At 60.1% G+C, this 20,912-nt stretch overlaps 1 protein-coding gene across 7 annotated transcripts in view; it reads right to left on the bottom strand.

The window, feature by feature from the left end:
- Positions 1–5,177: 5,177 nt before the first annotated feature.
- Positions 5,178–20,912, bottom strand: part of MEF2D (myocyte enhancer factor 2D) — an 82,456-nt gene continuing 66,721 nt past the window's right edge. Inside the window, exons 4-11 of one of the 7 annotated variants that reach the window (XM_087703005.1) lie at positions 20,181–20,315; positions 17,596–17,809; positions 16,828–16,884; positions 14,081–14,277; positions 12,961–12,981; positions 10,838–10,964; positions 7,316–7,466; positions 5,178–5,654 (exon numbers count right to left, since the gene is read on the bottom strand). In XM_087703005.1, coding sequence (XP_087559131.1) covers positions 5,282–5,654; positions 7,316–7,466; positions 10,838–10,964; positions 12,961–12,981; positions 14,081–14,277; positions 16,828–16,884; positions 17,596–17,809; positions 20,181–20,315 — 1,275 coding nt within the window. In that variant the 3' untranslated portion in view covers positions 5,178–5,281. Of the gene's footprint in view, positions 5,655–7,315; positions 7,467–10,837; positions 10,968–12,960; positions 12,982–14,080; positions 14,278–16,827; positions 16,885–17,595; positions 17,810–20,180; positions 20,316–20,449; positions 20,588–20,912 lie in introns of all 7 variants that reach the window. The other 6 variants (XM_087703004.1, XM_087703003.1, XM_087703002.1 and 3 more) reach the window with 6 other exon arrangements.

The raw sequence follows: 20,912 nt of genomic DNA, 5'->3' as shown, positions 1-20,912 counted from the left end.
TCCGCCTGTTCCTTTCCTGCTGAAGGGCAGGAGTTCTCCCCCCTTTGGGTACCTTCCTTCTCAATCCCAAGGTTGCTCTGTTCTCCTAGGATACTTCATGGAACGCTGTTTCTGCTACTGGTAGTAGATTCTGGGAGACTCTAAAAAGGCAGACTATTTAGTGGGCCCCACTATCAGACCATTAAGTGTACTTATTTATTATTAAATCTATATGCCACCCAGCTCACTATCCACTTTAAATGTGGCCATGGCTCCAGTTGATCCAAAGCAATTTTTGGGCAATCTAAGGGTTGGGGGGGATCTTCTCTGTCTCTCCTCCCCCCCTCACTGAGAACGGCACTGAAAGTGCCCTTGCTCTGGCCCCCTTGGGCCTGGGCTGGTGGGAAAGTCAGGCAGAGAAGTGTAATTCTGAGAGCCTCCTTGCCAGCAGAAGGGCATCGAGGGGATTAAAGGATTATCATTAAGCCCCCTTTTCTGGAAGTTCTTTGGGGGTGTATTTGCAGATCACCCCACCCCCAGGTGTGGATTCATGGGAAATGTAGGGCACAAAGGAAAAGGCTTCCCTCTCTCCCCCACCCCCTTTCTCTTGGCCAGCCCCCATTCCCCCGAATTGATGGCACTCTTGGCCCACTGCACGTTCCCACAGCAACTCAGACTTCCTTGAAAAGACGATTCAATCACAGACATTTACTTGTCTTGGAGGTTGTGGGGAGCGGGCAGGTGAACTGGGGGGGGGGACATATATTAAGGGCCACCACCCCCACTTCTAAGGCCCCTGCCATGACCGCACCTGGGGGTCTGGGGGAGGCTCAAACAGGCCTTGTGGGGTTGCATGGAGTCGACCCACCCAAAGGCCCGTTCTCTGCCCGTGTCTTCGGGATGGCCGTGACCGCTCAGGATGGGAGGCCGAGCTCACGGGGACGACCTTGAATTGCAGGTTAATGTAGAAACCACGAGGGCTGCTCTGGGGCGAAAGGGGGGCAGGAACCACCTTTTAAACCCAAGCGGCTCTTTACCTTCCAGAAATGTGTCCCCCCCTCAACGGTGTTTCAGGGCTTGGCTCCTGTTAACCTATCTGACCCTGGTAACCTCCAGGTCAAAGCTGTTGACCTCTGGCTCTCCTCCCCACTCGGCCATTGAGGCAGCTCGCATCACTCCTTGTGGAGCCACTCATGCCAGCCAAGGGGGGGGGGAGGAGTGGCAGCGCGCAGCTCAGCTGCGGCCAGGAGGATCTTGGAGCGGCGGTTTCTCTTCTAGGAATCTGGGCTTCTTCAGCAGAAAAAGGAGGGGCATAAAGCGGCAATTGCGGCCATGCGGCCCGAGCCAAACCGAGGAGGGGACGGACTGCACTCCTAGTGGCGACGCCTCCTCTCGCCCATCCGACCCACCGGCGACGGTGTCCGCAGCGCTGCAGGCTCCCCGCGCCCGGCAGCGCCCCCAGGGCGCTCAGGGACCCCGGGCTTTCCGCGTTGGCCGCGGTGTTTCCGAGGCAGCCAGAGCCCCGACCAGCTCCTCCTCGGGGTGGCTGGCAGGGGAAGGCCGGGACACGAGCCAGGAGGCGGCGGCCCCGCACTTGGGCAGGCAGGAGCCGGTTTAATCGACGCCCCAAGAGCAGCCCCGCAAGATGCCCCGAGGGAGGCCGCGCGACGCTCACACCGCCCCGCTCCCCGCGGGGAAGAGAAGCAGAAAGTGGAGCCGGCAGTTCAGGACAGATCCCCAAACTCCCTTTGGGCGGAGCGACCGCCTGCGAGCCCCTCCCGCCTCCAGCGGCCTCTCGCGCGGGGTCCGTAAGCCCAAAGGACGGCTGGGCGGAGCAGGCGCCGCGAGGCTTCAGCGGATCCCGGGGGGCTTCTGGGACCCGCGAGGATTCGCAGCGGGACCGGAGCGAGGCTCTCCCGGACCCCCCAGGCGGACTCCCGGCCACGGGGACCGCGGAGCAGCCTCGAGCGGGCGGAGGGAAGGCGCTTGGCTTCCCATTGGCAGAAGCTTCGCGGGAGCCCCGCCCAGCCCTTCTCCCCGCAGCCGCGAAGGGAGTTTGACGGGGGGCGGAGCAGACCCCCGCCCCGCCCCCGAGGGCAGCGCAGGAGGAGGGGGCGGGGCCAGCCCAGGGGCCCTCAGGGACCAGACCCCCCTCCCTCCGCCCCCTCCGCGCCCGGCTCAGGGCCCCCCGGGGCAGGAGCGGGAGGGGTCTCCTCCCTGGCCATTTGGCTGCTCCCCGCCTAAGCCAGCTTCGGACTCCGTGCAAACGGGGGAGGGGGAGGGAGGGAGGGGGCAGCAGCCGGGGGAGTCCTTTGTGCTCCGGGGCGAAACGTTTCGGAAAAGGCCCCTCTCTCTCCCGAGATGCCCGCGAAGGAAGCCGCTTCGAAAGTTTCCCCGAGCAAAGCAGGGCGAGGCGGGCGCCCCCCAACCCCCCAGCCCTCGCTCTCCGGACGGCCGCCGTCGCCCCCGGTCGCCCCGGTTTCAGGCAAGGAAAAGAGCAGAAACAGACTTCGGTTAAGTAACCAGGCTTTTAGAAAGTAATATATCGTTTCTAAACATCTGAGTGCATACTTCTTATATGAAAATATCCACTATTGCATTTCATTCTCAAAGAAAAGAAGGAAACATTTAAAAACCAAAAGCCAAACACAATATATTAGCCGTTTTCGTAGTTTAAATTTTTTAACGCTACACTTTGTTCAGGTTACACTTTTTTGTCTTTTTTGGTCTTTTTTGTAAATGTTTTTCTCTCATGCATTGTACACTTTTTGTAGCCTTTGAGAATAAATAAGCTCCGTTTCCTCCTCTAAAAACTGCAGCATTTTCAACTAAAGTCATTTTAAATCGTGCAATTTCGTGTTTCGTTGCAACACCCCTTTTTAAAAATGGAAAATATATAATATATATTTATATTTATATATATAGATAACTTTTTAAAACTAAAACCCTATACAAATTAAAAAAAAAATTATACACAATGTAACTGTCAACAGTACAGATGAACACAAGAAATAAAATTAAAAGCTCTGGAGGAATATATTTATAGAAATACAAATAAGGTGGTTTGATTTTGTAGATTGTCATTCTTCTGCTTGTCTTTCAAAAAATGAGGAGGTGGGGGGGGAAAGAGGTGGGGGGAGAGAAAGGGGGAGGGATTGCAAGACCCCCCTCAAGGAAAGAATGGACGGAGGGGGCCTCAGGTGGACAGAAGTGAAGGAACAATTCTGGACTTCTTCAAATGCCCCCAACCACCAACCCCCCCTCCCGTGGCTGGAGCAGGCAGCCCCTTCTTTGGATGTACCCCCCCCCCCCGTGCCCCACCTGTCGTGGCTCCTGCTGGTGGCCCAAGGCGCCTGGCAGTTAGCCAAGAGGCCAAACCCGTTTTCTGCACACCGGGAGGGTGCAAGGAGGCTCAACACCCCAGCCCCCCCCCCCAGTAGCCCTGCCTAAGGGCCATGTGCCTCAGGCACAGCCCTCCCCAGGGGAGCCGGCCACTCTCTGTGTGACAGACAGAACGGAGCTCATCACATTCATTGGCTTCAGCCAGGGGGGGTCTTCTTCTGCCCCACCCACTCTGGAGCTCCTGTTGGTGCCCAGGCCTCCCAGGACAAGCCCTCCTGGGCAGAGCACAGAGCCCCAGGCAAAAGGGAACGAATCCAATGCCCAGATTGGAAGTGGGGGAGGGGCAAACGGGAGAAAGAAGCATGGAAGCCAAGGCAGCAGCAGCCCCCCAGGGTCACTGCTGCCCCCCCCCCCAGGGCTTTGCTCCCCCATCAGAATCCCAAGAGGCCTCCGGGGCTCCAACACTCCGGCCACAAATGAAGGCAAATGAAGATGAACCCAGAGCAATGATGATCTACACACCAAGATTGGATGCTTCCACTTGGAACTAAACCCTGGTCCTTCGGGGGGGGGGGGGGTGGCGACTCCCCCTCGGGAGCTTCCCAGCAGCCCTTCCACGGCGAATGCAAGATTCCTGAGCGAACAAACGGCACCCCCCTTCCCTCCTTAAATCCCCACAGGGGGGAGGGGGCACAGGGCTTTGCAAACATAAGGGGAAAGAAGTTAGCCCCCCCCCAGCTTTGCTGCCCCCTAACTCCCACAGCTTTGCTGCCCCCCCCCTTAATTGGGCCGGGCCCTTTGCCCCCCCTGCTTCCCCTCAGAGCAGGCCCCTCTCTCTGGGTCCAGGCAGGCTCAGCTGCTCTGCGCCCTCTTCCCTCTCCCGCCCGGCTGCTGCTCCTCCTCATGCCGGGTTCAGGTGCGCCAGGCTGATCCACCGGCCGACTCAGAAGCGGAACAAGCGGCGCTTTCATTGGACCGAGAAGGGGGGGGGGACTTTGGGGGTTGAAAATCACAGGAAAAGCTCTGACAGCTGCAGCGTCTTTAGTGTGAACCATGCAGTGTGTGAAAAGGTTCCCCCCCCCCAAGCAAATACTGCAGCTTTCATCCCTCCAGCAAATTGGGGGGGGGACCCACCCCACAATAGCATCACTGACTGATTGCCCCTGCCAACTCCCCCCCCCTCCCCCGGCAGCTGCCCACCTGTCTCCAGGCTTTCTTGCGCTGCTGCGGTGCAACATGGGCCCTGCCCTGCCCCTCCCACGGAAAGGAGCCGGCTGACGAGGGCCGGACAAGGGGGGGGGGCTGGGAAAGGTTTCCGGGGGGGGGGTTTGGAGCGTGTGAGCGAGGGGGCTTTGATCCAAGGGGGAAAAAACCCTGTGCCCCAGATTATCAAAAGTTTGGAAAGAGAGGAGGAGCGAGCTCCCCCCGTCCTCAAAAGCTATTGCGTTTCTCCAGCCTCCCTTGACCCGGAGAGCCTCCCAAGGGAGCAGGAGGGGGGGCTGCTGCCCTGGCAGGCTCGACCCTTCCTCTCCTGCCTCAAAGCGGCTGCTGCTCGGGAGGAGATGATGGCCCCCCCTCCCCTCTCTCAGCCCCCTGGGACACCCAAAGGCACTCTCCTCTCTCAATCAGGACCAGAAACGGCCGAAGGGAGACCTCCACCCCATCCCCACCCTGACCCCCTGGCAGAGCCAGCCATCGCCAGAGTCCCTGGACCAAGATGGCTGTTCCTGGAAGACCCTCGGGGGGGGGGGGTCTTTTCCTACTGCATAAGGTTCTAGAACAGATGCCTACAAAATCCTAAAGCTATTTTTTTCAGGCAGTTGATAATAAGCCCCCCCCTCCCCATGCCTCCCCTCCCCCCTCCCCCCTCCTTTTCCTCCTTGCCCTCCCTCCGACACAACCGCAGGGGGTGGGGAGCCGAGAGCCCCCCGCAGGAAAGAGGGGGCCACGTGGCGGGCAGTTACGTGGCCCAGGCGTCCAAGCGCATGCGTTTGATGGAGGGGTTCTCCCCCTCGGCCTCGGCGCTGGGTCTCAGGAGCCCGAGGGAGGAGCCAAAGTCGGCCCGGGAGGGGTCCTCCCGCTCGGATGGGGGGCCCTCGTAGGAGCTGGCGTTGCTGCTGAGACTGTCCACGGGCGAGCGTCCGCTGGGCTCGTGGCGGGCCTGGTGGGGGAAGGAGGAGGAGGAGGAGGAGAGCGGGGTGCCGCTGTTGCGCTCCCGGCTGGGCGAGATGGGCTCCGACTTGATGCTGATGCTGGGGCTGGTGTTGACGGTCAAGGTGGCGGCAGAAGCGGAGGCCGTGGCAGCAACCGTGTGGGGCAGGTGGCTTCCTTGTCTGGCAGAGAAAGGAGGAGGGGTGGGGGGTGAGGAGGAGCTGCTCTCAGAGACGGCTGAGTTCCCGTCCGCTGGAAGAAGCTTCTGGCCAGCGAGTCACAAAACGTCACCAACACATAAATGTCACCTGACTGTGGGAACAGCAACAGCCGCCAATTCTGGCAGAGTGCCCAACAGGCAGTTATGGGGGGGGGGAAATGAGGGGTGGTCATTGGAGGTTCAGAACTGGGGGGGGGTCTGTTATGAAGTTGAGCAGGGGCCAAGCGACCTTTCCCCAGGGGAGGACTAAACTACTCATTCCCCTGCAAAAGGAGAAGGGCTGGCAGGGAAACGGCCCGGAAGGGAAGCCTTAGAGCAGTGCCCACCCCTATAATTTAATGCCCCCCCACCACCATGCTCCCTGTGCATGTGCGTGTAACTCCCCCCACTGCCCAGTGCATGTGCGCATGGCTTTCTTGGAGCCTGGGGAGGGCAAAAACGGCCTCCTCCGCCGTTCTGGAGGCCACCCGGAGGCCAGGAACAGCCCGTTTCCTGACTTCCGGTTTGTACGTTGGGCCGTTTTCCTCCCTCTGGCGGGCGAAAAAGAGCCCAACATGCAGACCGGAAGTCGGTTCCCAGGAAGCCTCGGGAGGGCAAACAGCGGGCAAAAGCCAAGACCGAAATGGGCTGGAGCTGACAGGGCAAACGCCCCTTGTGCCCTCAGAAATGGCTCCGCGTGGCCCCTGTGCCACAGTTCGCCATCCCGGCCTTAGAGTGTCCATAGGGTTTACCCAATGGCTGCCTTCGGAGGCCAACAAGAGTCTTCAGAGCATCCTCTATACAACGTCTGGGAGCAGAAGAGCAAGTCATAGGAAGAGTATTCTCGTCAGGTGTGGCTTTAGGGTATGTTTTCTTAGGGCAGCCGGCTGGGTTGCAGCTCTGGGCCATGGCCGGAGGCTCTGGGAAAGCTAGGCAGGGTCAAACGGGGAACGTCCTGGGATGGGAGACCACCAGAAAAAGCCAGCCTGGGGGGTCTGTCTGGAAAGTCCCTCAAAATCACAATTCTGATGCCAAGGAAACAGCATGGACGAGAGTGTCCAGGGCAGAAGAGGTCCATGGCCAAAGCGGCTGGAGGGCTCTGGACTGGCTGCCCCCACAGAAGCTGCTGAGCTTCCTGGATCAATTTGGCCAACTGTCACAGGGTCCCCTGGCCATCATCCTTCTGTGGCCTCGTCCAAAGAGGGATGTGCAGGACACAAGCGGGGGGCAGGGGGGGGGGCAGATGGAGCCAGGGAGCTTCCGGCAGCTGAGAATTTCTGCCTGAAGTGGCCGGGGGGGCTCAACAGCCAGTCATTTGCCCCCCCCCCCCAAGGCTGCCCACCTGCCCTTCCGTTCTTAGAGAGGAAGAAGCTGGAGAATCCCCATCCTGGAGGACGGAGGCAGAGCCAGTTTCAGAGAAAAGACAAGCTGGGAAGTTCCGTCTGTTTGAGATGCCTCAAGAAACGCCTGTTTTCATGGACTTTTGCAACCCCTGAGAATATCTAGCACCACCCTTCTCTTTCTTCGTCTCTCCCTCCCTGCACCCCTCCAACCCCACGGCTCGAAATGCCTGCAATGCTGCCTTCGGGGGGAAGCCCCTGCCCCACCCCAGCCAAGCCCTCCCGGCCCAGAGGAGCCACTCACATCAGGTTGCTGAGGGAGACCGGGATCTGCTGCTGCTGCGGCTGCTGCATCTGCTGCTGGGGCTGCCAGGCGGAGAGGCTGCCCAGGGACAGGCCGGTGGGCGAGCTGAAGGCCGGGAGGGAGGAGAGCTCCGCGCTGCTCAGCTGGTAGTCTGGGAGGAAGCAGAAGGGTCAGGCCCAGCGTCCCCCCCCCTCCGCTGCCCCCTGCCCCGTCTGCACAGCTGGACTCCTGCAAAACGCTCCCATGAGGAGCCGCCCCAGGAATCCCAACCGGCCCCGGACGGATTGCGCTGCTCGGCAATTTCACCTGGGTGCAACTCAAGGGGCCGGTCGTCACCCGCGAGGCCTCCCTGGCACAGGGCCTGCTGACCCGGGAGCCCCCGCCCACCGGCTCAACGTGGCCGGGTTTAGACGAGATTAAATTAACCGAGTCGGAAGGGACCTTGTAGGGCATCTAGTCCAGCCCCTCTGCCCAAACAGGAGACCCTACACCATTTCTGACAAACGGCAGCCCAGCCTCTTCTTGAAAGCTCCCACACAGTTCCTCCAATGGAACGGTGCCGTCCGTGGGGGCCCTGGAAGTACGTTTCTGTGCCACAGGGCTTGCCCCGAGGTTTCCCCCGAGATGTGGGCGGCCCCCACCCTGCCATTGTTCCCAAGGGGCTTGAAGAGTTGGTCTTTATCCCAGGCCTTCGGGGAGGGAGGGAGGATGAGGGCCCTCCGCTTCGTTCCTATCCAATCTGTTTAATTTTTGGAACGGGTATTGCCCTTCTCCCCCCCCCAGGATCCCTGGGAATGTGGTAGCAGCAGACACATTGGGCGAATGAAATAAAGGAAGAAATGAGAGGAAGAGTCCGATCCAAGGAATGGATCCTCACTGTATGCCCAACTCGGCTGGCTGGGGAATTCTGGGAATTGAAGTCTTACACATTTAGACAAGCAGAAGCTTAAAGTTGCCACGGTTGCGAAACGCGGCTGGAGGTAGTTTTCAAAGTGACAGGCCACTAGATGGCGCCCTCGGCACCCTCTTGGCCTCCCTTGCAGCCTTGGATGGGGGGGGGGGGCCCTCCGTCGTCTCTGCCACCCGAAAAAGCAGCCGCCGCCGCCGTGGGAGAGGCAGGGCGGCCATTGGGAACCGAAGGCCCCGGACTCTCCTTCCAGCCGGGCTGCTCCTCCACCAAGGGCCCCTTGGGACGGCCAATTGGGCAGCCCAGGGGAGTCAGGGGAAGGTCCAGCCGTGTCCGACTGCAGGGCAGCCGAGGGAGCCAGCCTGGTCGGCTGAGGCTCTCCAGGGACCTGAGGCCAGCCTGGGACCCAAGGGGAGCCTGTTTATCTGCTTATCCCACCACGGGGATGAAGGAAGAGGAGCCGGGCTCTTTGGCCCCTGAGCCATCGGCCCCTGGGTCTTATTTCTTCGTCTGCATGGCTTTCTCCCTTCTCCTAACTCTTCAGGAATTGTAAGCCACACAGAGTCACTTGGGTGAGATGGGAGGCCGCAGAGTTTGAAGGAATGAATAAAGGGATAAATAAATGATGAAACAGACATAAAATTCTCAGACTCCATATACTGCAACTAAGCCCCCCCTCAGAGCACCAGGGAGGCCTTCTGAGAGACAACCCCCCCCCCCTCCCCCCGTGGACAGAAGAGGAGAAGGCGGCTGCTTATGAAGCACAAACCAAGTTTGGGCCAATAATATTTTCTGAAAGAGGAAATAAAAAAGGCCGGAAGCTTTTACTGGGGAGGGATTTTCTCTTTTCCCCTGCCTGAGAAAGAGGGGATTAGCTTTCGGCATCCATTCCTGGAGGGTTTTTAAGAAAAAACCGGCAGCCTTTTGTCCAGGAGGCCATGAAGATACTATGTACACTGGGCTCGGGTGGTGGTGTTGGACTAGATGACCTCCAAGGTCCCTTCTACTTCGTGTCACAGATGCAATTGCAGCTCATCCTCCAAGCAGAAAAGGGGGGCTGTGCTGGTGGAAAGCGGGGCGAAGGAGGACTCCAGAGGGAGCCAAACCGGCCAGGAGGATCCCAGGGGGAGGCAGAGGAAACGGCCGCTTGGCCCTCCTCAAAGCGGAAGGAAAGGGAGCCTGGAGCTTTCGTGAAAGGGAAGCAGGGGAAGAGGTTGAGTCGGTGCCCCACTTTTTCTGCAGGAAGAATATATTCCCCCAAGCCAGCCCCAATTGAGGAAGAGCCTCCGGGGGGGAGGGGGGGCAGGAGGAAGTTTGGGCCTGTTTTTCTGCATAGCTAATTTTTCACAATCCATTACACACCCAGCCTGCTATGGGGTGGGAAGAATCTGCGCCCCACACCTGTCATCGCTCCACGGGAATTTCGACACCCAAAGTTTCTCTCCACCGCCTTGAAACTCCCGGGTGGCTCCTGTCTTTGGTGGTGGTGGGGAGGGTCCCAGAGAAGGGCTGAAGGACCGGAGGAAAGTCCCTCTTCTCCAGGGAAGACTGAAATCTCCCTCGAGGCACGCTGGTGACGGCTGCTCTGAGTCAAATGCTAATTCCTCTTCGTTGGAATGCCCCATCCCACCCTTCTCTTTGGGGGAGTCTGCAGTTTCTGACAACCCCCGCCCCATATAATCCTCCCCAAAGTCAAGACTGAGCCAAGAATTCCCTGCTGCGTCTCCATCCCGACTCCCAGCGATGCAGCAAAAGGCAGCCAGAGGGTGGAGACGTCACTTGGGGGCTTTTCCGTTCCAGAGGCAGAAGACGTCCCCCCCCCACAAACAAGAGAGGGGCGGAGTCACTGGCCTACTTGGCAGAATCTCCTTCCCAACATCTGGGGTGGGGGGGGAGACATGGAGGTTGAGCAGATTGCCCTGGGAAGCCAAAGGACACAACATCTGGCGGCCTCCCCGAGCAGGCAGGCCTGGAGGGAGCAAGGCGTTCACACTCGGAAGAAGATAAGCGACTCACACCTGGGACACGCCAGCTGGCGGGTGAAGCACCTTGGGCTGGTCCCAGGCCTCCCGGGCCAGCTGCAGGGCGTTCCTTCCCCATCAAACCCCTCAGAGCCAGGCCCTTCCTCCCTTTGCCCCCATCCTCTGAAGGGAGCCTGAGCCAGGTGGGGGCTTCCTTTCTCCACCCCAGCCCCTCAAAGCCCCCCCAGGGTTGTTAAAAGGCGAAGGGCCCTTGCTTAACGCACCGTTCCCCCTCCCTCCCCCGCTTGCTTCTTGAGGCAGCCCTTGGGTGGCCATCGCGCGAGAGGCTCCCTCCATTCTTTTTCCCTTGGAGACCTTCTGATCCAAGAAGCTTCTTCAGGATTGACCGGAAGCGGAAGGCCTTCAAGGGGAAAAGCCAAGAGGGTCCCCCTGTCTTTGGAGAGGCCCCTTTGGGGGCCCTGAGGGTTTCCACGGGCCTCCCTTATGGCCGGTCCAGGCCGAGCTCCGTCCACTGCAACTGTCCACTCGCAGAGCAGTCGTGTCTGCTGGCCAAAGGGCGGCCCAGTGTCCCTTCCGAGAGAAGCCGGGGGAGAGAGCGGCAGCCCCCTCCCTCGTCTCTGGCAGGGGCCTCACCTGTGTTGTATGCCGTGGGCATCGCCGAGAAGGGCAGCCCCTGGGTCAGCAGGCTGGGCGTGGCCACCGAAACGACTGGGGTGGTCAAAGAATGTGTGGCTTGAGACACCATGAGCCTCTGGGCGTTCTGCTGAGGGAGAGAGAGAGAGAGAGAGAGAAGGAATGGGACAGGGAATCGGAAAGAGGGCTTTCAGTGGTGGGTCCCTCCGATGTTTGGCCCCAGGGGGAAGGGCATCAGAGCCTCGTGCCATGGAAATGTCATGCCCGAACCATCAGCCAGCAGAGGTCCTCGTGGCTCCTGGATGCCATCCTGGGGATGGAGGTCCCTCTGCCCCTTAATGCTCCCCCTGCCCCCACAGCAGGTCAGGTGCAGCCCGAGAGCAGCTGGGAAGACGGGGGGGGGGGGGCTGTCCTCTGCAGTGCAAAGACCCCGGAGCCCTCAACCCTTCCCTGCCAATGGAGGCTCCGTGGTTCACCGTGGCCACACGTGGCTCAGGCCTGTGGCAAACGGCACCTTTCACAGCTTGAAACCCTCCACCCCCCCAATGTTGCCTTGCCCATTCAGCCTCCCGAGGCTCTGCCAACCGGAAAGCTCCCTGGAGCCACGCAGGGCTCCCTCTGCAGAGGGAAAAGAAGGGCATCTCACCAGACAGAAGAACCCTAAAGCCGGGCTAACCAAAGCCCCCCCCCAGCGCCCCTTTTACCTGTCATGCCCGAACCATCAGCCACCCTCTGGCCGGTCCGGCCTCCCGCTAGGAGAATGGCCAAGCCAGCCATCTAAGCAGTGGGGGAGGGGCTGGCTTTCAACCACCAGAGCCCCCTTCCTCCTCCTCCTCCTCCCCCTCCTCCTGCCCCACCCAGGCTGCCCCCTCTCTGGACCCCTCCTGGACCCTCAGAGCCTCTCCTGCCAGCTGAGGGGTGGGGGAAGAGGGGCCTGGCTGAGCAGGGAGACGTCAAGGCAACGGAGGAGGCCTTCTTGCTTTAGAAAATCCCGATTCTCATTTATCCCTCATTTACGCAGCCAGAAAATGCGATTGCTTCTCCCCTCAATTTCTCCTCCCGAGTGCAGATCTTCTTCCCCCCCCCTTTGGAAACTTCTTTTCCACGTCTTCCGGGAAACCACCCAGTGTGGATGGTCAAGACCTTCTCCCACTGTGAGCAGTAGCCACCCCCATTCCAGGGCCAACAGCACAGGGGGGCCAGGGAGACGCCCCCCCGCAATGCCTTGAGCCCCCCTCCTTCCATCTCAAGAGGCACCTGAGCCCCACTACTCGGGATGGGGGGGGGAAGGGAAAGCAGCGTCCTTCGCCTGGCTCCCCAGCAGTCCCCAAGCTCTCTCCTAGGGGTGGGGCACAACACGGCCCCTCTGGCCCCAGAGCTGGGCTCCTGCCTCGGCTCTTCTGCATTGGGTGCCAGGCACCCTTTGGAGGGGGCAGCTGGGGGGTCACGGAGGGGTGTAAGGGGGTCAGAGGGGCGCATCAACCCCAGGCCGGATCTGGTGGGATAACTGAGCCGCGTTAGTGAGAAGACTCAGCCTGATGGTCAGTGCCAGGGGAGCCCCCCCCAACCCCCCCCAGGAGCAGTGAAGAGGGGCAGCACCCAAAGGAAGGAGCCATGCTGCAAGGGGGGCTGTGGGGGGGGGTGAGGACTCAGGCAAACAGCTCTTTCTCCTCCCCCCCAGTGAGGAAAGGCACGGCTGGTCTGGCCCAAAGAGGAGCCTGTCAGTCACAGGCCGAGAGATGCCAATCCCGGGGGGGAGGGGGGTGGGTGGGCGGAGACAGGCAAGCATGCACCCCCAGGAGGAAAAGCACCCAGACCCCCCAGAAGGGGCCAGAAGCCAGTGTAGAAGCCCGTGTTTCCTCTAGGACAGTGTTTCTCAACCTTGGCAACTTGAAGATGTCTGGACTTCAACTCCCAGAATTCCCCAGCCAGCATTCGCTGGCTGGGGAATTCTGGGAGTTGAAGTCCGGACATCTTCAAGTTGCCAAGGTTGAGAAACACTGCTCTAGGAGACCCCCAACATCCAACTCACCATTTGAGGACAGCGGTTGAGAAAAGACCCTTGTGTATGCACACACACACACACACACACAAACACACAGGCACACCCATGCATAACTCACCAGATCCAACTGATCGTCCGTCTGGGTGCAGAATAAAAATGAAAGCAAAGGAAACTTATTACATTTAGTTCCTAATTCAGAGACTCCTTCCCACAAAGAGGGAATTCTCTTCCATTCGTGGAGCACAAAAGTCACTCTCCATGTTATACTGGAAAGAGTTTTATACGTTAAATGGACTAAGGATGATGTAACGGATTGATACATATATGAATTGAAATCTTCAACAACTCCTTGGATTAACTAATGGGAAGCTATTTCTGGAGTTGAATATGCCACACTAGAAGCATTGGACACTCGATGGATGATTGATATTAGCGGTGACCTGAACACATAATGCTCAGCGGTAAGGATGCATTTAGTTGTCTTTGATGGATAACCAGTGATCTTATTTTTAATTGTAAAAACTGACGCACAAAAGTTTGTAACCAAACGACACGCTTGATGAAATTGAGGAAAGATTTTTGTATGTGTTGTTTTGTTTTTGTTGGTTTTAAAAATAAAAAAAAATTTTTTTTTAAAAGTCACTCCTGTGCTAATTCCTCTCATCTCTTTTTTAAGTCTGGGGAACTTCCAGGCAGGAAACACCAAGGGAAGAAATTAATGTTGGGATTGTCCTAGTTCCCCCCCCCCCTCCCCCCTTGACAAAGCATCTGGGACAGAGGCTCCAGCCCTGGTAACTCTGAGTTCTCCTCTGGGGACTGAAGACTCCCAGAATTCCCTCTCCAGCATTGCAATGTTGCAGATCTATGCCATGAATTAGCTGGACAAACAGATTAAAGCAATTAATCTGCTAGACCAAAGTGGATTTCTGCAACCTTTAAAGCAAAGAGGTAGAAAGCAGAATTTTGCCCGCAAAATGCATCTTCTTTAGGCAGATCCAGACGGCCTATTTGAGGGCGGCTGTTGAAAAGGGGGGGGTCCAGACTGGAGTGGATCCATAAACGTTGGTGAGCCCCACTTCCCTTCCCCAAAGGGCCCAAGAGCCTGGCCAAAGCTGCCCGGCCATCTCCCTTCACAAACGGCCTCCTCCCCACTCGAGGCTCTTGCTGGAAGGGGAGGTTCTGGGCATTCGCAGAGAAGGAATTTCGGAGCCCTCAAAGACCTTCCAAGCTGGACTCACCAGGTGGTGCAGGAGGCCTTTCCCGCCCTGGGAGGTGATGACGCGGAGGTCCGGCTTGCGGATGTTGGTGGTGGCCAGAGGGTTGCTGTGCTGGGGAGTCGGTGGGGGCGACTTCGCCGGGACGGCCTTGCCGAGACTGTTTCCATTGGAGACGGGGAGGAGATTCGGGGAGGCCCTGGCGCTGACGTAGCCGTTGCCTGCAGGAGACGACAAAGCCGTTCCGAGAGTTGCCATGTTGGGAAATGCGTGGCTGCCTCCCTTCTCCACTGCGGCCCATCCAAATTACAGCTCCCTGAAATAAGCCCAGCTTTTCTGGCTGCTGCGGGTCCACCCTGGAGCAGAGGGCAGCCACGGCTGAAACACGAGCTGTCCGGAAACAATTTGGACAGACGGACTGGGCAAGGACCACCAGCCCTAAGCCGGGAAGTCAGTCTGAGCCGGCTGGGCCCACCCCAGGACCAACCGGAGATCACCAGCCCCTTCCTCACCACAAGGCCAGGGTGCCCAACGCACCAGAGGCGGGCATTAGCCCACAAACTTCATTCGGCCATCAGAGCATGGCAGTTGCCAAGGGGCAAAGGGCACCAGCCACCTTCCAAAAGGCCTCTGTAGGGCTCATTCTCTGCACCCTCTTGCCCTGGCATTCTTCCAGCCCCCAGGAAAGCCCTTCACCGGGCTTGGTACACAAGTTGGCGCTGCAGGCCTCCTTCTCCCCCCCCCCCCAGCCGCTGCCTGGCTGCTCCCGGCCTCAGCAGCTGTGCGGGTCCATCTGAGCCACAGAGCAGAAGCCCCACGGCCCCGTCACCCAGTTGGCCTTCAAGGGGCCGAGGAGTCAGGGGAATGGCGGGCTCAGCAGCCCACAGTCCCTGGCACAAGCCTTAAAGGAGAGTTTCTCAGCCTTGGCAACTTTAAAATGGGCAGAGCTCAACTCCATGCCGGCTGGGGAATTCTGGGAGTTTGAGTCCGCCCATCATGGCCAGAATGGAGAAAGGCTGCTTTGGAGTAATACAAACACTTTGGGGAGGGGAGGCAGGTTTAACCTCCTCTGTGAAGGGAGGGGGAGCCTTGCCTCGCACTCTGCCCAAGCCCCACCAGCAGAGGGGGGGGGGGGTCTAGGGAAAGTGGTTCCCAGTGCCCCCCCCCAGGGTCTCGCGCAGGCCTGCCCAGGGCTCTCCCTGCTCCCATTTCCTGGAATGTTTTCGTGACGTCAATGCTGACATTCAGGGGCCTTGCCAAGTCGCAGGCTGGAACAGCCGCTCACAACAGCTGACGTGGGGGCTCTCTGGGAAAGGAGGGGAGCTGGGAGGGGGCTACAGGATGAGGCAGCAGCCTCTGCCCAGCGGAGCCCCTTCCCCGGGATCAGCGGGGCCTCCTCCCTCCCAGCTCACCCTCCGAGACCCCTCCTCTGCTCGGGAGAGCTTCGTGGCCAGGAAGAGGCCGGCTCAGTGCCCCCCCCCCACCCGGCTGCCTCTCCTGGAGCTTCCGACGGGTGCCGCCATCTGCCGCCTCCAGGCCTCCTTTGCCCCAGGGCAGATCCAGCTGCCTTTCACTCCAGGACGGGACTTCTCAGCCTGGGGAGCTGCTGGCGGGCTGCCCTCAAGGAAGGTGCTGGAGCTGCTTAGAGGGTTTTCCTGTCTGCCTCCGGTGGGCTCAGCTGCCAGACAGTTAAGAGGGGGGTTTCTGGGCGGGGGCAGGGCAGCCCCTCCTGTCAAAAGGAGGGGAAGGAGCGAAGGAAGGAGCGAAGGAGGCCGGAGGAGGAGGCCAGCGTCTGGCCCGTTGGCTCTAACAAGTCAGGGCATCCATCCACAGGCTGCATAGCTTCTCTCTGCCCCCCCCCCCACCTGGCACAGCCCCCCCCCTCCCCCCAAGGGGCTGCACACAGCCTCTCAGGCGGAGCAGAGCCGGCCAGGACGCTGCCTCTCCACCCAGCGACGGGCTGTAATTAGGGGCAGAGTCATCCTAAACGGGGCCTTATTTCCGAAGCCACCCAGGAGAGGCGTCCTGTGGAGGAGGATCCCTTTGGACACAGGCGGCAGGGAAAGGGAGCGACTGAAGCCCAGGCAGAAAAACTGGCTGGCCGGGACCCCACCAGGGCCGGCTCTCCCCTCAGGCGGCCTCTGGGAAGGAGCCTGCAAGGGAGCCTTTCTCCCCTCGGCCGTCTTCGGCCTCCAGCCCTTTCGCTTGCCGGCCGGCAAAAGGGGAAGCCGCCTGAGAGACCCTCGAAGGGCCCCCCCTGCCCCTCTGGGCATCGGCTCTTCCTCTGGAGAGGCCCTCAGACACCTTCAAAGGTGGCCTCTTTCTTTTGGAGGGGGGGTCATGGCTACCTAAGACAGACCCCCCCCCTTTCATACAACACGTCTGTATAAAATTCTCAATAGAAATTCAGGCACAATATAAAGAACGGCTGCTCAACATTCGGGCTAATGGCAGAGGGGGCCCAATCCGGGACCGTCTGGTTCTCCCACACGGGAGCCTCAAACGCCCCCCCCCCACCTTTCCTTCCCGCCCCCCCCCCCCAAAGTCTTGAGGGCAGCTGCTCCTCCTGCATCTGCTCTGCCCTCAGCCAACTCTCTGGCTCAACTGGCAGGCAGGAGGTACCCACAAGTGCCACGGGTGAAGGCCAGGGGTGATGGCGGGGGGCTCAGAGCCTACGCCAAGCGCTGGGGCCTCCCCCCCCGAACCTCTTCCCTTCTGGAGGGGCAGCCTCCCGAGCTCCCCAGGCCGGCTACTCTGCTGCGGCTACTCACCCACGGGGCTGGGACAGGCGCCGTTCGTGTTGCCGAGCTCCCCTCCGAGCATCGCCCCTAGGAAGAAGCCAGAGGCTCAGCTGCATCGGGAGATCCCCATTCGAAGAAGACGGCCCCACCAGAGACCCTGGGCTCCCCCTGCCCACCTTCCCAAAATCACGGCCGGAGCTGGGCGTCCCAGGGAGCCTGCCTGTCTGCATGCGAAGCGCATGGACACACCTGGATCCCCCCTCAGATCAATCCCCAGGCCTGAAAAAACTGGCCAGGACTGTCAGAGGCCTCCGGGGGCCACAGGGGTCCATTTATGGCTCTTTTGGCCAAAAGCAGCATTTACTTCCAGGTTTTGGCCAAAAAACCCCATAGTCAACAGTGACTTCGCTTAATGACGCCGGCATTTGCTCAGCGGATTCACTTAATGATCTTAATGACCACCCCAAAAAAGATGCTGGAACTGCATTGGTCATGGGACGACCTGCTTGGTGATAGCTGACTATCGTACTGGGCCATTTCCAGCCGTAAGTCGAGGACTGCCTCTGCTTCTGTTATCTTCCTACAACTATGAATCGCCAAGATCAACTTGTGGCTGCAGCCCTCGTCCCGCTGGTCCCTCTTGCTTCCCCAGCCCCGGATTTGGGCCTGGCCCACTGACCTTCGCCTGGCCTGACCGTACCCAGGTCCCTCCTCTCCCCTTCTGCTCTCCCCCCCTTTTCTTCTGCACATTTCCTTTCATGCTAAGGAGGAGGAGGAGGAGGAGGAGGAAGGCCATACCTGCACTGGCCGGCCGCTGCGGGAGTGCCGGGGAGACCGTGTTGCGCTGGAGGGCCGGCTGCTGCTGCGGGGACAGCAATCGCGGGTCGGTCAAGGAGGAGGTCACTAACGAGGGGGTCACTAGGGAGCCCCCGGGGCTACTGAAGGGCAGGGCGCTCTGGTTGCTCACTGGCACCGTCACAGGCATGGCAAAGTTGGGAGCAGGAACGGAGGACTGGAGAGAGAAGGGGCAGGACAGCAGGCTCAGCCCTGGGAGCCGAGGAGGGGAAAGGCTGCCCAGCCACCAGAGGCTGCGGGAGGCCTTGGATTCCCAGGAACCGGGGCAGCCAAAGCCCCCCCCCCCCAGGCCCACACAGATGTTAGGGTTGCGAACAAAACCTCAGGCGACGTCCATCCAGCACGATTCTGCCCTCTGCCGGATCCAAAGCTGGTGGAGCAGCTCTGGGCGTTCATCCCTCGGACCACGCAGGACGAGCAGAAACAACCCCCCAAAAGTCAAAGCCAGAAACGGAGGGAGGCAGAAGCTGGCACCACAGCAGGCCCGGGAGGAAGGAGGAGGAGTTAGCCACCTCCGCTTGACACAAAGTGGGCAAGAACCAGGGAGCCACCACCCAACTCCACCCAGCCAGCCTTCTCCAGAGAGGCCTCCTGCGCCAAGGGAGAAGCTCCTGAGATCAGCCAGCAGGACGGGCGGGGGTGAGGACGGGGGGGGGGGGGGGAAGGGGGGGCTAAAAAACCGGCCATTTTAATTGGGGCACCGGAGGGGGCACACAAGAGTCGCATGGCAAGAGATGGAGCCGCCTTCCTTCTTCGCTCACAGTTGGGGGGCATCGGGGAGGGGAGGACTTTTTGCAGGAATGCTGTTAAGTGCAGGATTCATCCAGCAGGAAGGTGGACTAGCTGCCCTCTGAGTTCCCTGCAGGGAGGGGGGGTGCTTGGTGGGAAACGTTTTGCTGAAGCTTTGGCCAAGACACCAAGGCCCGGGAGCCTCTGGGATGCCCACCCGCTCCAAGGAAGGGTAACTAGCGGGCGCCACCAGGATTGTCTTTTTGATGCCAACTGAGAATATTCACTCCTCCGCACTTTCACAGCCACGGTTCAAATCCCTACGAGGTTCCGGGGGCTTTAATGCGCCTGTTAACTGGACGGCCGCAGCGCTTTCCCTGGAGTTTCCAGAGGTGGCTGCTGTTGTGGCAAAGTGGGGAAATCCTTGAGGCTGGCGCGCATACGGGGCCCAGAGCAGCCTGGAAATGCCTCTCTGCTCGCTGTGCCCCTTTCCCACAGGGGAGGGTGGGTCCTGGGTGGAAGCCGCTGGGTCAGATGGGCCCCAGGCTGAGCAGCCGGGAGGCTCCAGCCCTGGCACTGCCCGGCTCCTCTTTAACGGCCACGTCTGCGGGAAGGGGCCTCTCTGGAATCTAATCAGAGCAGAGACGCTTCCTCCTCCCTACACCGGTCTCAGCAGAAAGCCCCCCTCCCCCTTGTCTCCCCCCCCCCCCGCTTTGCCTTGGGACTGTTAGCATGCCACTTGCTTTGGGGAGGATCCTGGGGTCTGCTGCCCCTCTGCTTCTTCTGCCTTCAGCCCCGCCCCCCAACCTCCCCTTGGTCTCAGGAGCGGACTGGACCTGGTGGGGCAGGAAGAGAAGAAGAGGGGGGCTGAACTGCCAGCAGCTGCACAGGAGGCCCACAGCTATGGGGGGTGAGGCCGAAGCTCTGGCCGGGCACAGCTTGGGTTACCATCTAGTTAAGCAGAGGGTCAATTCTCTCAGGGAACTCATGCAGCCCCCCTCCCTCTCCTCCCAAACCACCTTGGGCTTCATCCCCCTCAGGCCTCTGACTCACCATCCCTGGAGATGGGGATGGCTTCAGCCTCCGGAGCCAGTTCAGGCCCCACATTTGCTGAGGAGCGGAGGCCAGACAGGGCACCCCACTATGGGTCCCCGTCACGGGCGGCCCCTGCTGCTTCCCCTCAAGGCCTTTCCAGGCCACACCGCCCTCAGAGGCCCTTCCCTTCAGCTGGGGTGCGGGGGTGGGTGCAAAACAGGCCCCAGCCCCCTTTGGGTCCCACCACAGGCAAAGTCGGCCTGTTTTACAGCTGATCTCCTGCTGTGGGTTTTGCCCCGAGACCCTCAAACTGAAGAGAGTTGAAATGGGGTGAGGGGGGAGAGGCTGGAGGGGGCTGCTCTTCTGGGATGGGTTTTTTCTTTTACATTTTGTAAAAGATTATATCCTTCCGTTTAATAAATAAACGCTAAGTGAATAAAGCCAGTCTGATGCCCAGAGGGAGGGGGAGGGGCAGGGGCAGGCCGTTGGCCGCAGACCCTCCCCTCTTTCTCTCTTGGGGGGGGGGGCAGGAGGGTCTCCTCTGGGCCTGCATTTCCCTGGCAGAGTCTCTTCCTTCCTGATCTGCCCGGCCCCCTTTGCCACCCCCGGGCGTAGGCCAGGCAAGCAGAGGTCAGGGGGCGGCGTCCACACGCGTGTTAATGCCTGGAGGACGTGCAGGGCTGCACAATGTGCAGGGCACACGGTTCAGCAGCCGCACTGGCCATGCGGGGGGGGAGCGAGTGGGTTGCCCCCCCGTTACTCACTGTGAGCCTGTAAGTCTGCATCATTTTATCAAACTCCTCATCAATCTTTTTATACTTTTCTTCAGTCTGGGGCGTCAGGGCGAAGACGTCCTCCCCGTCGGGGCTCAAACCCTCTCTATGCTTCTTGTTCAGCGCCTGTCCAGCGGGGGCGGGAGGGAGGGGGGTTGGGGGGGAGGGAGGGGGGGACGAACCCAACAGAGAGAACGAGAGAGAGGAGAGAGAGAGGGAGATGGTGAGGGCTTTCTGGCCAGACGGGGGCGGCTACTTACACCGTAGCGCTTGAAGAAGTTGTCCAGGTCCTCGCTGGCTTTGCGGTACTTGTCCTCCGTCAGGGGGCTCTGGTCGATGGAGTCTTCCCCGTCGGGTTCCGGACTCTCGCAACCATTAAAGCCTTTCTTTCTCAAGGTCTGCAAGCACAACCGGGAGACGTTCAGGGGGGGCCTCGGCAGAGCAGTCGGCACCCGGGAGGGGACGGGAGTCCAGGGGCCGCCGGATCAAGCGGGAGGGACCCACCACAGCCTCCCCGTCCCTTGGCCACCCAACAGCCCCCTCCTCTGGGCCTCCCCGGCCGCTCCCGCCGTGCCCAGGGCCGGGAGGAGGAGGAGGCGGCTCTGCTTCCCGGAGACAACGGCGGGTGGAATTGGAACAGAACTTGGTTCCGGGAAACGGACCGGACCGAGATCCCGTGGATCTGGAGGAATCCTGAGAACTTGCTTGGCGGCTCTTCCGCGT

Source organism: Thamnophis sirtalis, unplaced genomic scaffold (genome assembly GCF_051295495.1).
Source record: "Thamnophis sirtalis isolate CommonGarterSnake01/CBP01778 unplaced genomic scaffold, rThaSir2_p1.2 scaffold_18, whole genome shotgun sequence".
Taxonomy (NCBI): Eukaryota; Metazoa; Chordata; class Lepidosauria; order Squamata; family Natricidae; genus Thamnophis; species Thamnophis sirtalis.
This window is presented reverse-complemented; position numbering and strand designations above follow the sequence as displayed.